Source organism: Silene latifolia, chromosome 3, assembly GCF_048544455.1.
Source record: "Silene latifolia isolate original U9 population chromosome 3, ASM4854445v1, whole genome shotgun sequence".
Taxonomy (NCBI): domain Eukaryota; kingdom Viridiplantae; phylum Streptophyta; class Magnoliopsida; order Caryophyllales; family Caryophyllaceae; genus Silene; species Silene latifolia.
Genome location: NC_133528.1, coordinates 121,837,773 through 121,849,733, shown reverse-complemented (window position 1 = coordinate 121,849,733; position 11,961 = coordinate 121,837,773). Strand labels below are relative to the sequence as shown.

At 36.1% G+C, this 11,961-nt stretch overlaps 1 protein-coding gene and 1 pseudogene across 1 annotated transcript; one reads left to right on the top strand and one right to left on the bottom strand.

Moving 5' to 3' along the window:
- Nucleotides 1-1,991: 1,991 nt before the first annotated feature.
- LOC141649608 (uncharacterized) lies at nucleotides 1,992-3,304 on the bottom strand. The gene is made up of 3 exons (XM_074458293.1): nucleotides 2,678-3,304; nucleotides 2,405-2,517; nucleotides 1,992-2,355 (listed from the first exon to the last, which is right to left on the bottom strand). Exons 1-3 carry the CDS (start codon nucleotides 3,302-3,304, stop codon nucleotides 1,992-1,994), a joined length of 1,104 nt encoding a protein of 367 aa, XP_074314394.1.
- A 6,647-nt stretch (nucleotides 3,305-9,951) lies between these two features.
- Nucleotides 9,952-10,925, top strand: LOC141649607 (putative rRNA-processing protein EBP2 homolog; annotated as a pseudogene).
- The last annotated feature ends 1,036 nt before the right edge of the window (nucleotides 10,926-11,961 follow it).

Sequence of the window (11,961 nt, the reverse complement as noted above, 5' to 3'; positions counted from 1 at the left end):
CCAAGAGCGTGGAGTCAGTAGAAACATCCAGAGAATCCCCGCAAATATCATGAAGACTATAACCCTCTATCCATTTACTCTTCCAAGCATTAAGACGAGATGAAGATCCAATTGACCAAGCAATATTGTTGGAGATAAGATCGGAACCCCAGACAAGGCTTTTGAGAGCTCATGACGACGCATGGGGAGCCTTCCAGCGATTCTGGAAAAAAAATATCATCTTGGATACTAAGCTTGGGACCAATCACCATACTAATAAGACTTCCCGGATCACATAAGATTCTCCAAGCAGATTTTGCAAGGAGGGCTTGATTAAAGCAACCAATATTGCGAAGACCAAGGCCCCCTTCTCCCACAGGCCTACTAAGAAAGTCTTTACTACACCAATATATAGACTTATTAGTTTTAGTTCCACTCCACCAAAAATGCACCATCAAAGACTGAAGTTTTGATGTTACACTTACCGGTATGCGAAATACCGATAGAGAGAAAAGGGATAGTGAAGAGAGAACAGAACGAATAAGAGTCGGTTACCACCAAGAAAGAAGAATATTATTCCAGGAGGATAGCCTTCGCTTCGTTTTTTCGACAAGAAATTTAAATAGCTCCCTCTTAGAAGACCCAATACTCGTTGGTAAGCCAAGATAGTTACCAAGATCATGCTTAGAAGTAAATTTAAAGTCAGTCAAGCACTTTTTGACCATCATGAGTGAGCAATTTGGACTGAAAAGAATAGAGGACTTATCTTTATTAAAGCATTGTCCAGAGGCAGCACAATATTCATCGATAAGGTTCATAAGAAAGTCCATATCTCCATAGTCACCACGTAAGAAGAAGAGTGAATCATCTCGCAAACAAAGAAGTGGGAGATTTCCGGACCATTCTTACATATCTTAATACCCTTAATGAGATTAGAATCCTGGGCATAGAGAATCATTTGGGATAGTACTTCCGTACACAACGCGAAAATATATGGGGATAAAGGATCACCTTGCCTAATCCCACAGCAAGGTTCAACATTTTCCATAGGAGCACCATTAATTAGGATTTCATAGGAAACAGTTTCAATAGTACTCATAATAAGATGAATCATAGAGTCTGGCAAATTCAAGTAAGAAAGCACCCCTCTTATGAAATTCCAGTTCAGTCTATCATAAGCTTTACTCATATCAGCCTTTAAAGCCATCATACTCTTCTTACCATAGCTCCTATGGTTGATGACATAAAGAATTTCTTGGGCAATAACAATATTATCCGCAATACTTCTATTTGGAACAAAGGCACTTTGAAATGGACTAACCAGATCATCCATAACCCCTTTTAATCTGTTAGCAATACACTTAGTGACAATTTTCATAATAACATTGCAGAGGCTAATCGGCCGAAAATCCCCAACTCTCTCAGGACAATCATTTTTTGGAATAAGGACAATAAAGGTTTTATTAAAGTCCTTAAGGACAGTACCCGGATTGAGAATATTGAGAGCTCCACGAATAACATCATCCTTAACAATAGCCCAATACTTCTGGTAAAAGGCCGCAGGAATCCCGTTAGGACCCGGAGATTTTAGGGGTCCCAATTGAAAAACAGCTTGACGAACTTCATTTTTCGAGTATAAACGGCCCAACTTGGCTCTCTCCTCCATACCCACTTTACGCTTAAGATTATCAAATAAATAACCGTAATTATTTTCCTACTGGAAGAATTTACACTCTCTGATGAATATTCCCTTCAAGGGACCTAGATTCACTTGGTGTAATAATAGGGAGAATCCTTAGCGTAAAATAAAGTAAGGACAATCTAATCGAAGAAAACCCAAGGATATCTTCCTGTGAAACAGCTCGTAATACGGTTGGTGGATTATCGACGGTAGTGATGGACGTGGAGGAGCTCCTTAACTAGATTTCATGTCCGGGCGTTGTTTGGGTCATATCTTGACAGTATTTCAACGTAATTTTTTTTTTGGCAGCTATAAAAGTAGATGTACCTAACTAACTAATCATAGCCTTACACGCAAGGCTATGTGCTACATTATTAAACGATCTAGGAATATAACTAATAGTTAAACAATGAAAGAAAGAAAAGTAAGAGTTGATGTCAGCCAGTATCGCCTGTAGTTGATGGTTGGGACGCTCAACGCCTGCCAATTGACTAACAAGGCAAAAGCAATTAGTCGAAATCTGCAAGTGTCGAATTCCTTGTTCCTGTGCCCACCGGAGAACCAAACGCACACCCAAACTTTCCTCTTGTGCAACAGACTCAGCTTTAATCCTTTTTTCAGCCGTCATAAGTTGTTCTCCTTTTGCATATAGAGTGACCCAGCCAACTCCCGCGATATATCCTTCCCTCTCCAACCTGCATCTACCATCACCCAAACATAATCACAATGTCTAATCTCACCTACAAGACAGACAGGTTTACTTTCACGAATCCATAAATGACTCTCCAGCTGCGGCGAGGTGGTAGTGGCACCACCCATTTCAGTTTCCTTTTGATTCCCCTCAATAATACGATCAGCTGTACACACAATTTGTGTCCATAAATTATAAAATATAATGGGATGAAACTCCATTTCTTGAAATAGAACCCGGTTTCGAATGCTCCATAGACACCATAACATAGCCAAAAACCGGACTAGTCATTTTTCCGCTTCCTCCATTTTCTTCAAATATGAAACCCAGCCAATAATCCATTTTTCAATACTCAGATGTGAATCCATATTAGTGCGAATACCAATCTCCGAGCTAGCCCACAATCGACGGGACACAGGACAGTCCCGAAACAGGTGTTCCATTGTTTCCATGACCAGAACATCCATCTTACACAACTTGCATTTTGGGTCCAGCGCAATATTCCTTTGCATAAAATTATAACCAACCGACAAAGTATCCGTTAGAATTCTCCATAAAAGAATTTTCCATGATTGTGGTCCAGGAAGACCCCACAAAGTCTTATTACAGAAGTTACGCGCATCCTCTGAAATCCTCACCTTATCTTTATGTGTTCTTCTACGGTCCATATAGTCCGCAAAAATAACCCCATAACCACTCTTGACACTATATTGTCCATCCTGAGTATGTAGCCAATAAACTACATCCTTTGTCTGTGTCTTGTAAATAGGCTTTGCTAAAATACTCATTGCAAACTCATCCACAAAAATTTGATGAACCAAATCATCATTCCAAATAACGTCACCCCCATAATGACTCCGTGTTGTAAGCTCATGTATCCGTAAATTTCTCAATTCCACTGATTCCAAACCTAGAAGACTTTGTTTAGGTTCCGGATACTCACCCCTACCCATCTACTTGTCCAAACATTGAGCTTCGACCCTATGCCCGGCTTCCATCCCATATGTTGCCTCAGAAAGTTCAACACATGTAAGACACTTTTCGCCCCCCATGATAAATTATGTCGTTCCACAAGCTCAAAGTTTTTCCCCACTTGTCCTCGTGGAAGAAGCTTTTTCCGGTAAACTTTAGTGAAGAAAGTGCCATCTCCATATATTATATCCTCCATCCATGCTTTGCCAACATTGCTTGGTTTAAACATTCAATATTACGAATCCCAAGACCACCCTTAGTTTTTGGTAAACTAAGAAACCGCTGACTACACCAATGAATAGGTTTCCCTTGTCTTTTACCCGACCACCAAAAATGTGATAATAAGGAATTAACCTTATTCGTCACACTTACCGGTATTTTAAATACCGATAGAAAGTAAATAGAAAGATTTGATAGGAAGGAAGAAATTAAAGTAAGCCTTCCTGCAGGTGATAAGAAAATTCCATTCCAAGAAGAGATCCATTTCATCACATTCTCCACCATACCCTTAAATAATTCCCTCTTTGATCCCTGAATATCAGTGGGTAAACCAAGATACTTTCCTAGTCCCTTATTGCCTTTAATTTCCAGATGTTTCAATCCACACCTCGCCTTTGCAAGTGTTGTACTTGGACTGAATTGAATCCCTGATTTATCTTCATTCATAACTTGCCCCGAAATCTTACAATAATTATCAATAATGTCCCTTAAAGACTTTGTAGAATTTTTTATGTCCTTAAGGAAAAAAACCGCATCATCCGCAAAGAAGAGATGAGTAAGTGGCTCCTCCCCTCGACACAAACTGATGCCCTTAATAATTCCACTATTCTGGGCCCGGGTAAGCTTCCATGAAAGAACCTCCATGCATAGAACAAATAAATAAGGTGATAAAGGGTCCCCTTGTCTAAGTCCACATTTAGGTTTGAAAAGATTTAATGGCCCTCCATTGAAAAGTACCTGGTACAAGACCGTGGTTACACAATTCATGATCAACTTTATGATACGACTTGGCAACCCAATTTTATTTAGAACCTCCCTTAAAAAATCCCATCGTACGCGGTCATACGCCTTACCCATATCAGCATTGAAAGCATAGCAATTATTCCGCCCTGCTTTATGGGAATTGATCTTGTGAAGTGCCTCATGCGCCAGTAGAATATTATCCGAAATCAGTCGTCCCAAAATGAAAGCATTTTGAAATTCTCCTACCAAGTACCTCATCACTCCAGCTAGTCTATTCGTGATACATTTTGAAACAATACGCATAAAGACATTTTTCAACGTAATTATTATGAAGCTAACCTTAAAAAAAAAATTAGCGAAATGGTCATATATAAAGTCTTAGTCGAGTATGATTATTTTCAAGCAGTCTCAAAGCTTAAAATTAATTCACTTGATTCGACATTGTAAAATAAGTTCTTTTAGATTCTGCTCATCGTAATTGGTCTCATTATCATTAAAAAAATGGGGAATTAAATCCAAATCAAAAAAATGATCGATTAAAGTACATAGTTATAGCTAATATGTAACTTATAACTCTACGCTTTTGGAATTATGTTTATACCTTAATTTTGTGCTTCTAGTTGTCTCATGCTATATACTCAGTATTGATCGTGTTGAGAAATATGTTTCCAATTCCTCTATAGTTACCTATATCTACCTCCCAAAAATATTCATAAATTCAATTAAATTTAAAACGATTGTACAATGCTATTATTACAACCGTTGGTTTAATTTTTTTTTTTCCGTCTTAAGGAATATTAATCACACCGAAAAAGGAGCTCATAAACTTTACCATATAAATCATAAATTTTTCACTTAAACTATTGACTTTTGATATTTTATATAACTTGGACTTGGAAACTATGCCATAGTCTACCTACTAATAATCACTTCACCTAGATTGATTGGTACTCCCTGCATTATTAGTGTCATGAGAAAAATGGCTTTGTTCGGCCATGTGTTCGATCTCTTTGATAGTGCTTAATTAAGTTATTTGCATCTTACTTAAATTATACTCCGTAAATAATAAATTATTAGTTACTATAGTAGCGTAGAAAATAAATTATTAGAATTCTGCTTACACATTGATTATCTTCGGAAAGTCACAATAAAAATTACACCATTATATCTATTACTAAAAATTACAAAATCGTGAGAATTTTATTAAAAAAGTCTACTCAACCAGAAATCCATAACTTTGTATACAAATTCTAGAATAGGACGGTCTCACATGTAAGTCTGTTTCTCACATGTAAGAAACCCATTAATTTAGTTTTATTAATAAATGAGTGTTCTCATATAAAACTTATTACTGAAATTTGTAAAGCAAAAGGACATAAATTGATGCTCATAATCATCTTTGATCGTAGTTAATCCTCAACCAAAGTACCAGACAAATTAACAAAAGCCAGTTAAGTACGTAGTTGGAAAATCATTGATTTACATAACAAAAAGATTAGATCGTATAAGAATTTCTAAAATAACAATATAAAGATTTTCTATTGATTAGATCGTATCAGAGATTCAAAAGTACTGTAATTTTCAAGAGTACTCTTACATCCCAAGTAGCCAAGCTTCATGAGTTGCACTTATTGTCGATCGTTCCCCTAAAAAAGAATTTCATAGCAAAACATATAGTAGTTAGTATACGGTTACGTAGTATAATAATGATCAAACTCATTATCAGAAACAAATATAAAATGGAAACAATATGAAGAAATAATGGTGGTGCAAATATATATACGTTATGAATTTATGATTCTAATTAGTTGTAAATAGCTTTTATGTTATGAATTTATGATCCTAATTAGTTGTAAACTAGTTTGGAGCCGTGAAAATCACGGAATCGTTAATAATTTATTGTTTTAATCAGCTTAAAGATTATGGACTGTGAATGTTTATCTTCCAACAAATATTTAGGCGTTATTTTAAGTTCTCTTTATTGATTGAATGAATTAGAGTGTTTAGACTGACAAAATAAAATCTCAAAGGTGTTTAAGGTAGACAAGTAGAGATATTGTGATAACACAAGAGATGATAATCGTAGACAAAAATATGGCAATGTGTATAGGTAGTATAAATGAGAAGGGAAGCCAAAAATTCATCATTTAAGAAAAAACGTTAGATGTTAAATTAGTAGAATGTATCAATTATTAATAGGTATAAAGATGAGAGGAAACTAAAAAGTTTATTACATTTACATTTTTTTTTCACATTAAAATTTGTCATTTTAGGTACCATTTAATTAAATTGTATAGATTTACTTATAGATGAGTGAATGAAATCAATGCCATGTAACTATAAATTGATAATCCACGTCACATTAAAATTTCCATGTTACATTTAATTAAATTTGTCATTTTAAATACCCCTTTAATTAGATTGTATAGATTATAGATGAGGTTTTAGAGCCGGCGCATTAAATTTCATAGTGAAAAGAGTTGCATATTCAACTAATAAACAGTTGCTTAAGGTAACAGTTGTTTTGATATGTGAGTATGTATCATCCTCCTGCAATTTGAAAACACAAAAATAATTAAAAATAAGATTCTAATTAATTCAATATACAATAAAGAAAAAAAGTAAAAAAAATATTCTAGTTATCTATGTAAACTTTACATACCAATTTTTGGAATAAAATGGAAATTTTGATTGTTATATAATGGTGAGGGCCCTGAGGGGAAAGCAAAAAGATCATCACTAAATAAAAGTAATAAAGTTAAATAAATAGGGTAAATAAATAAATTGATGACTAAAGTTATGAGAGGGAGATAAAAAGTTTGAATCAATTTTTTTAATTTATTTTGTATGTTTGAGACTTTATATTTTTTAAATTTTTTTTACTAATAAGCATGTGACACATGATAATAAAAAATGAATTATTTTTATCACACATGGCTTAGTGAGATGACTTAGTGAAATATTTAGTCTTATATTTTTATAATATTGTACTTTACATACCAATTTTTTGAATAACATGGAAATTATGATTATTATTATATAATAGCGAGGAAAAAGCAAAAAGATCAACATTAAGAAGATTATAAAGTTAAATAAATAGGGTAAATTGATAACCAAAGTTATGGGAGTAAAAGGTTTGCATCAATTTACCTTTTTTTTTTTTGCAACGTATATTTTTTAATTTTTTTTTTTAAATTTATGAATGAGGTGAAATATAAGGTTTTGTTTGTCATGTTGAACTCAAAGCCGGTAAGAATAGAAACTATACATATATGAAAATTAAAGGGTTAAACAGATTAAAAAAATGGAAAAATAAAACAATAGGCGAAAGTAGTAACTTACAACATAACAATAAAGCGTTCACATCAATGAAGATCATGACATTGAATCCTATAAAACACAACAAAACAAAGAGGTTAGACTTAATTTACTAATAGAAATAATAAAAAACCATTAAAAAAACAATACCAATATATACACAAAAGATATGTAATTTCACTTAAGAGATGGAGTATATATATATATATATATATATATATATATATATATATATATATATATATATATATATATATATATATATATATATATATATATATATATAAATTAGGATCCCGTACGAACTAAATTATGGTACGAACCGTACGAACTAAATAGAAATTGTCAGATTAAGCAAATCAACTACCCAGTACCCACGTGACTCTGACAAACACTCAAACATCCTCACAAATTAAACGCAATAACCAAACTCCCCCGCCCCTATCTAACTATTATCTATCACCACATGGAGTCACCGGCCAAAGCAACATAACGTCGTCGAGTCTCATAACTCGCCGGAGATAGGCACAACTCCATCATCGCGGCCGAATTCTTCTTCTTTCTCCCCTGCACCTTATCCCGTCACCGGCCACCTTGTCGCAACACTACTAAACTAAAATGATTTTCGGCTTAAATCAGATCTATGGGGCTCGAAAGCTTCCAATAATGTCATTAATGGAGGTTAGTTTTTCGTAAGTCTTATTCGTATTTGACAGATCTTTGATTTCAATCACAACTTTTTTTTAAAAAAAATGAGATCTATAGTGGTTGTGAGGCGCATCGGTCGAGGCAAGAATGGAATGGTAGATATTGTGCTTGATGTTTTACGTAGTTGTGGACTGTGGTGGATAAATGAGAGCGTGAGGTGGTGGATTCAAGGTAGTCGTGAGAACGACGCTGGCTTGGGGAGAGTGTGGTGGTGGGTAATCGTGTGAAACGAGTTGTGGAGGTTGGCATAGTGTTATTCAGGGGTGTTTGGTAGTCGTGGTGGTCGTGGCGGAGGTAGTAGTGTAATGTTGGTCACGGGTGGATGGTGGTGGTGCGTGATGGTGGTTCAGTTTGTCGAATGGGTGGATCTGATGGTTGGTTGTGACGGTGCTTGTGGCAGTGGTGGTAGTTGCAGCAGGGGTGGTCACAGTCAAAGGCGGCAGCAGTGGATGCCCAAAATACCACCCCCAGATACATATTTTATTACTACCGGATACACATGCTATTACTACTAGATACATGTGTATCCGGTAGTATAATATGTGTATCAGGTAGTAATACAATGTGTATCCGGAAGTATTATACTGTGTTTAGAGGGTGGTCTTTGTCATGCTCCTTGTTGGGGCAGTGGCGAAATTGGTAGTGGTTCAGTTGGGTGGTGGATTTGGTGGGTGTGTTAGTGGTGGTGGGCAGTAGTGGTTCAAGTTGTGTGGTGGATACATCAAACATGACTCCGGGTACACATATGAATATGGTTGGACACACATATTGAGGTTGTGTATCCAGGGTACTCATATGTGTATCCGAAGGGAGTAACATGTGTATCCAAGTAAGCTAGCTGCCATGGGATGCAAAGGTTACACTAGAAAGGAGAGGCTAGATGCGTGCCATACTGCCACAGTGCCATAGGAATGTATCTAGCTAATCGCCGGATGCAAATTTGCAATGGGCAATTGAGCTATGGACCGGAGTATGAGAGACTATAGGTGGAGATTATTTTCGTTCCTTGTTTTTGTAGTTTAATTTTCCTTCCTTCTTTTTGTATGCTTAATTTTCTTAGCCATATCAATTAAATTCTCATTAGTTTTAAACTCTATGAGTAACAACGATAATTCTCTGTAGCATTGTTGATGTAATCTGCTTTGCTGATGTTGGAACCTTTTGAAGTACTGCTTTCGACTTCTTTTACTTCCAATTGAATCTTTAACAAGACCGTAAATTGTACTTCCTCCATTCAAATGAATTTTATATTTTTTGTTGAATATATGTGAGGTGTATATTTTAATCAAACGTATGTAATTCATTTGAAAGGAGCGGGTATATGAACTACACCCTGGTTTAATGTTTGGGAATTTTTTTCAATTAGCTTTAATCCACTTAGCTGACTCTACTAACTCGACTCCTTCGACTTTAATTTATGTGTATTTGGTATGAAGGGCTGTGACAAATGCAATTTGGCCATAGTCGTGAGCTCTTTACTTTGTACTCCGTATTTCATTTCAGATTGATGAGAACCCGGTTCCTATGTAATTGGTTATGCCAATGGCTGATATGCCAGATGAACTATTTTTCAGGTTAACTTCGATGTTGATTTTTTTCCATTTTACTTGTTTAAGGTAAAACACCGTCTAAATCATAGATGGGTGTTCATAGCAAACAACCACCATTCGTTACTGCGGATGAAATGGAAGAAGATGAAGAGTTGGACAGTTTGAGTGATATTTCTGAGCCAGATCGGGAATCCGAATCTGATGAAGAAGGAGCCGGAGACATAAAGTTAAGTGAACCGTCAAAGAATTCTATTTACAACAAGGACGGTCTTCTTGACAAGCTTAATGAAATAAGCTGGCCTGAGGATGTGGAATGGATACATACGCTTTCCATTGAGATCAATCAGGAAAAAGAAGTTACCGTCAATGATGATCTGGCACGTGAAGCTGCTATTTACACTCAAGCCCTTCAAGGAACTCGATTGGCTTTTGCAAAGCCCGAGTCTCGTGGTCAACCCTATCTCCGCCCGTCTGATTACTATACAGAGATGGTCAAGTCAGATTCGCACATGGAAAGGGTGAAAAGGAAGCTATTGGTGGAAAAGAAGGAACTTGAAGAACAAGAGCAAGGAAGGAAAGATCGAGAGAATAAAAGGATGGCTAAACAAGTACAGGCTGAAAAACAGAAGAGCTAAAGATAAGAAAGAGCATATTGAAAGCGTTAAGAAATGGAGTAAGCAAAGGGAGAAAAGTGGGTTTGCTGATAACAAAGACAAAATGGGATTGTCATTTGAGAATGGAAGTGGGTTTGACCGAAAAAGCAAGAGACCACTTGGGGTTTCTCCTGGAGAGAGGTCTGGTGGGAAAGGGCGGCAATTTGGCGGAAAGGGCAAAAAGGGAAGCAGAACACAGCCGATACGACCAGTGATCTTAGAGGGTTTAATAGTACGTAACTCTCATTCTGGTAACAAGAAAAGAAGGATATCTTAGTTTCTCGTCTCTGATCTTCTCTGTGGTGGTATTTCAGATCATTGCCTTGGTGTTGCATTTGTAATGAAGTTACGATTTTTGGAGCACTTAATTACTATTTTCGGTTTTTGGAAAAGGAACTGGTTGCTGTACTTTTTTTTAATCCCTCGGTACCAACATTAACCTAAGGTATTGTCCAATTATTTTCTTGTAGGACTCGAAAAGTCGAAAGCATGCAAAAAAATAAAAGTGGTTGTAAACTGAGTGAACGGAACATCGGTGTACCCAAAAAAATAGTTTATTAGTATTTTTTTCCTCTTCGACTTGGCTAACAAACCCACACACTAGGAATCCAGTATTGTTCTATTAGTAGTATTATTATACACACACCGCCTTTAAACTTGATTTACATAGCATTGCAGCACAACAGAACAAACATCTTTAATTGTCGGAAGGTATGATGTTTCGTGACCAAACATCAGCCTTTAATTGCTGCTACCGCCGAAAAGGTAACCTAGAGATGATCCGCCGCCAGGAGCAGCATGGACCTTTGTTGAAGGCCGTTCCTGTCATATCACACCAAGGTTTCAGTATCATCTTATTAGTTGAGTAAATACAATTCTAATCATCTATATGCAGCAAATATGATCCAACATCCAAGAAATGTTAACAGAGCAGAGCAACTTTTCTAGTTCAAAACAGGAGCAGCTTGGTAGCACACTCATCAAATACAATTGAACTCCTGCAATAATAAAGTTGGCAGTGACACTAGCCATCAGCTAAAGGGTTCTTTCACTAACAAGAATTTCTAAAATTAGATATTTTCTATCGAACGGCATTGCAATCCCAGAAACCATGGTCGGACTTTGCTCCCAAGACAACTGACTTATAAATGCTACTCCGTATGTACTAGAGACGTGAAGGGAAACTAGATACATCTTCATTCTTGTAGATTTGTAGTCACTCGTCAAAACTATTTCTAACTGACATAGTGAACACGATCTAAATACTGAAATTAATATTACTACAGAAAAAAATCTAAGCTTTTAACAATTCTTGTCCCTAATTCACGACATCTGTTAGCATGCCCACAAGTTGGCTATCATTCTGAAACGTCTTCAAGACAAAACTTCAGCAAAAACATGTATTCTTAGTGCATGATGCAGCTTACCTTAGCAGTAGAAAGCATG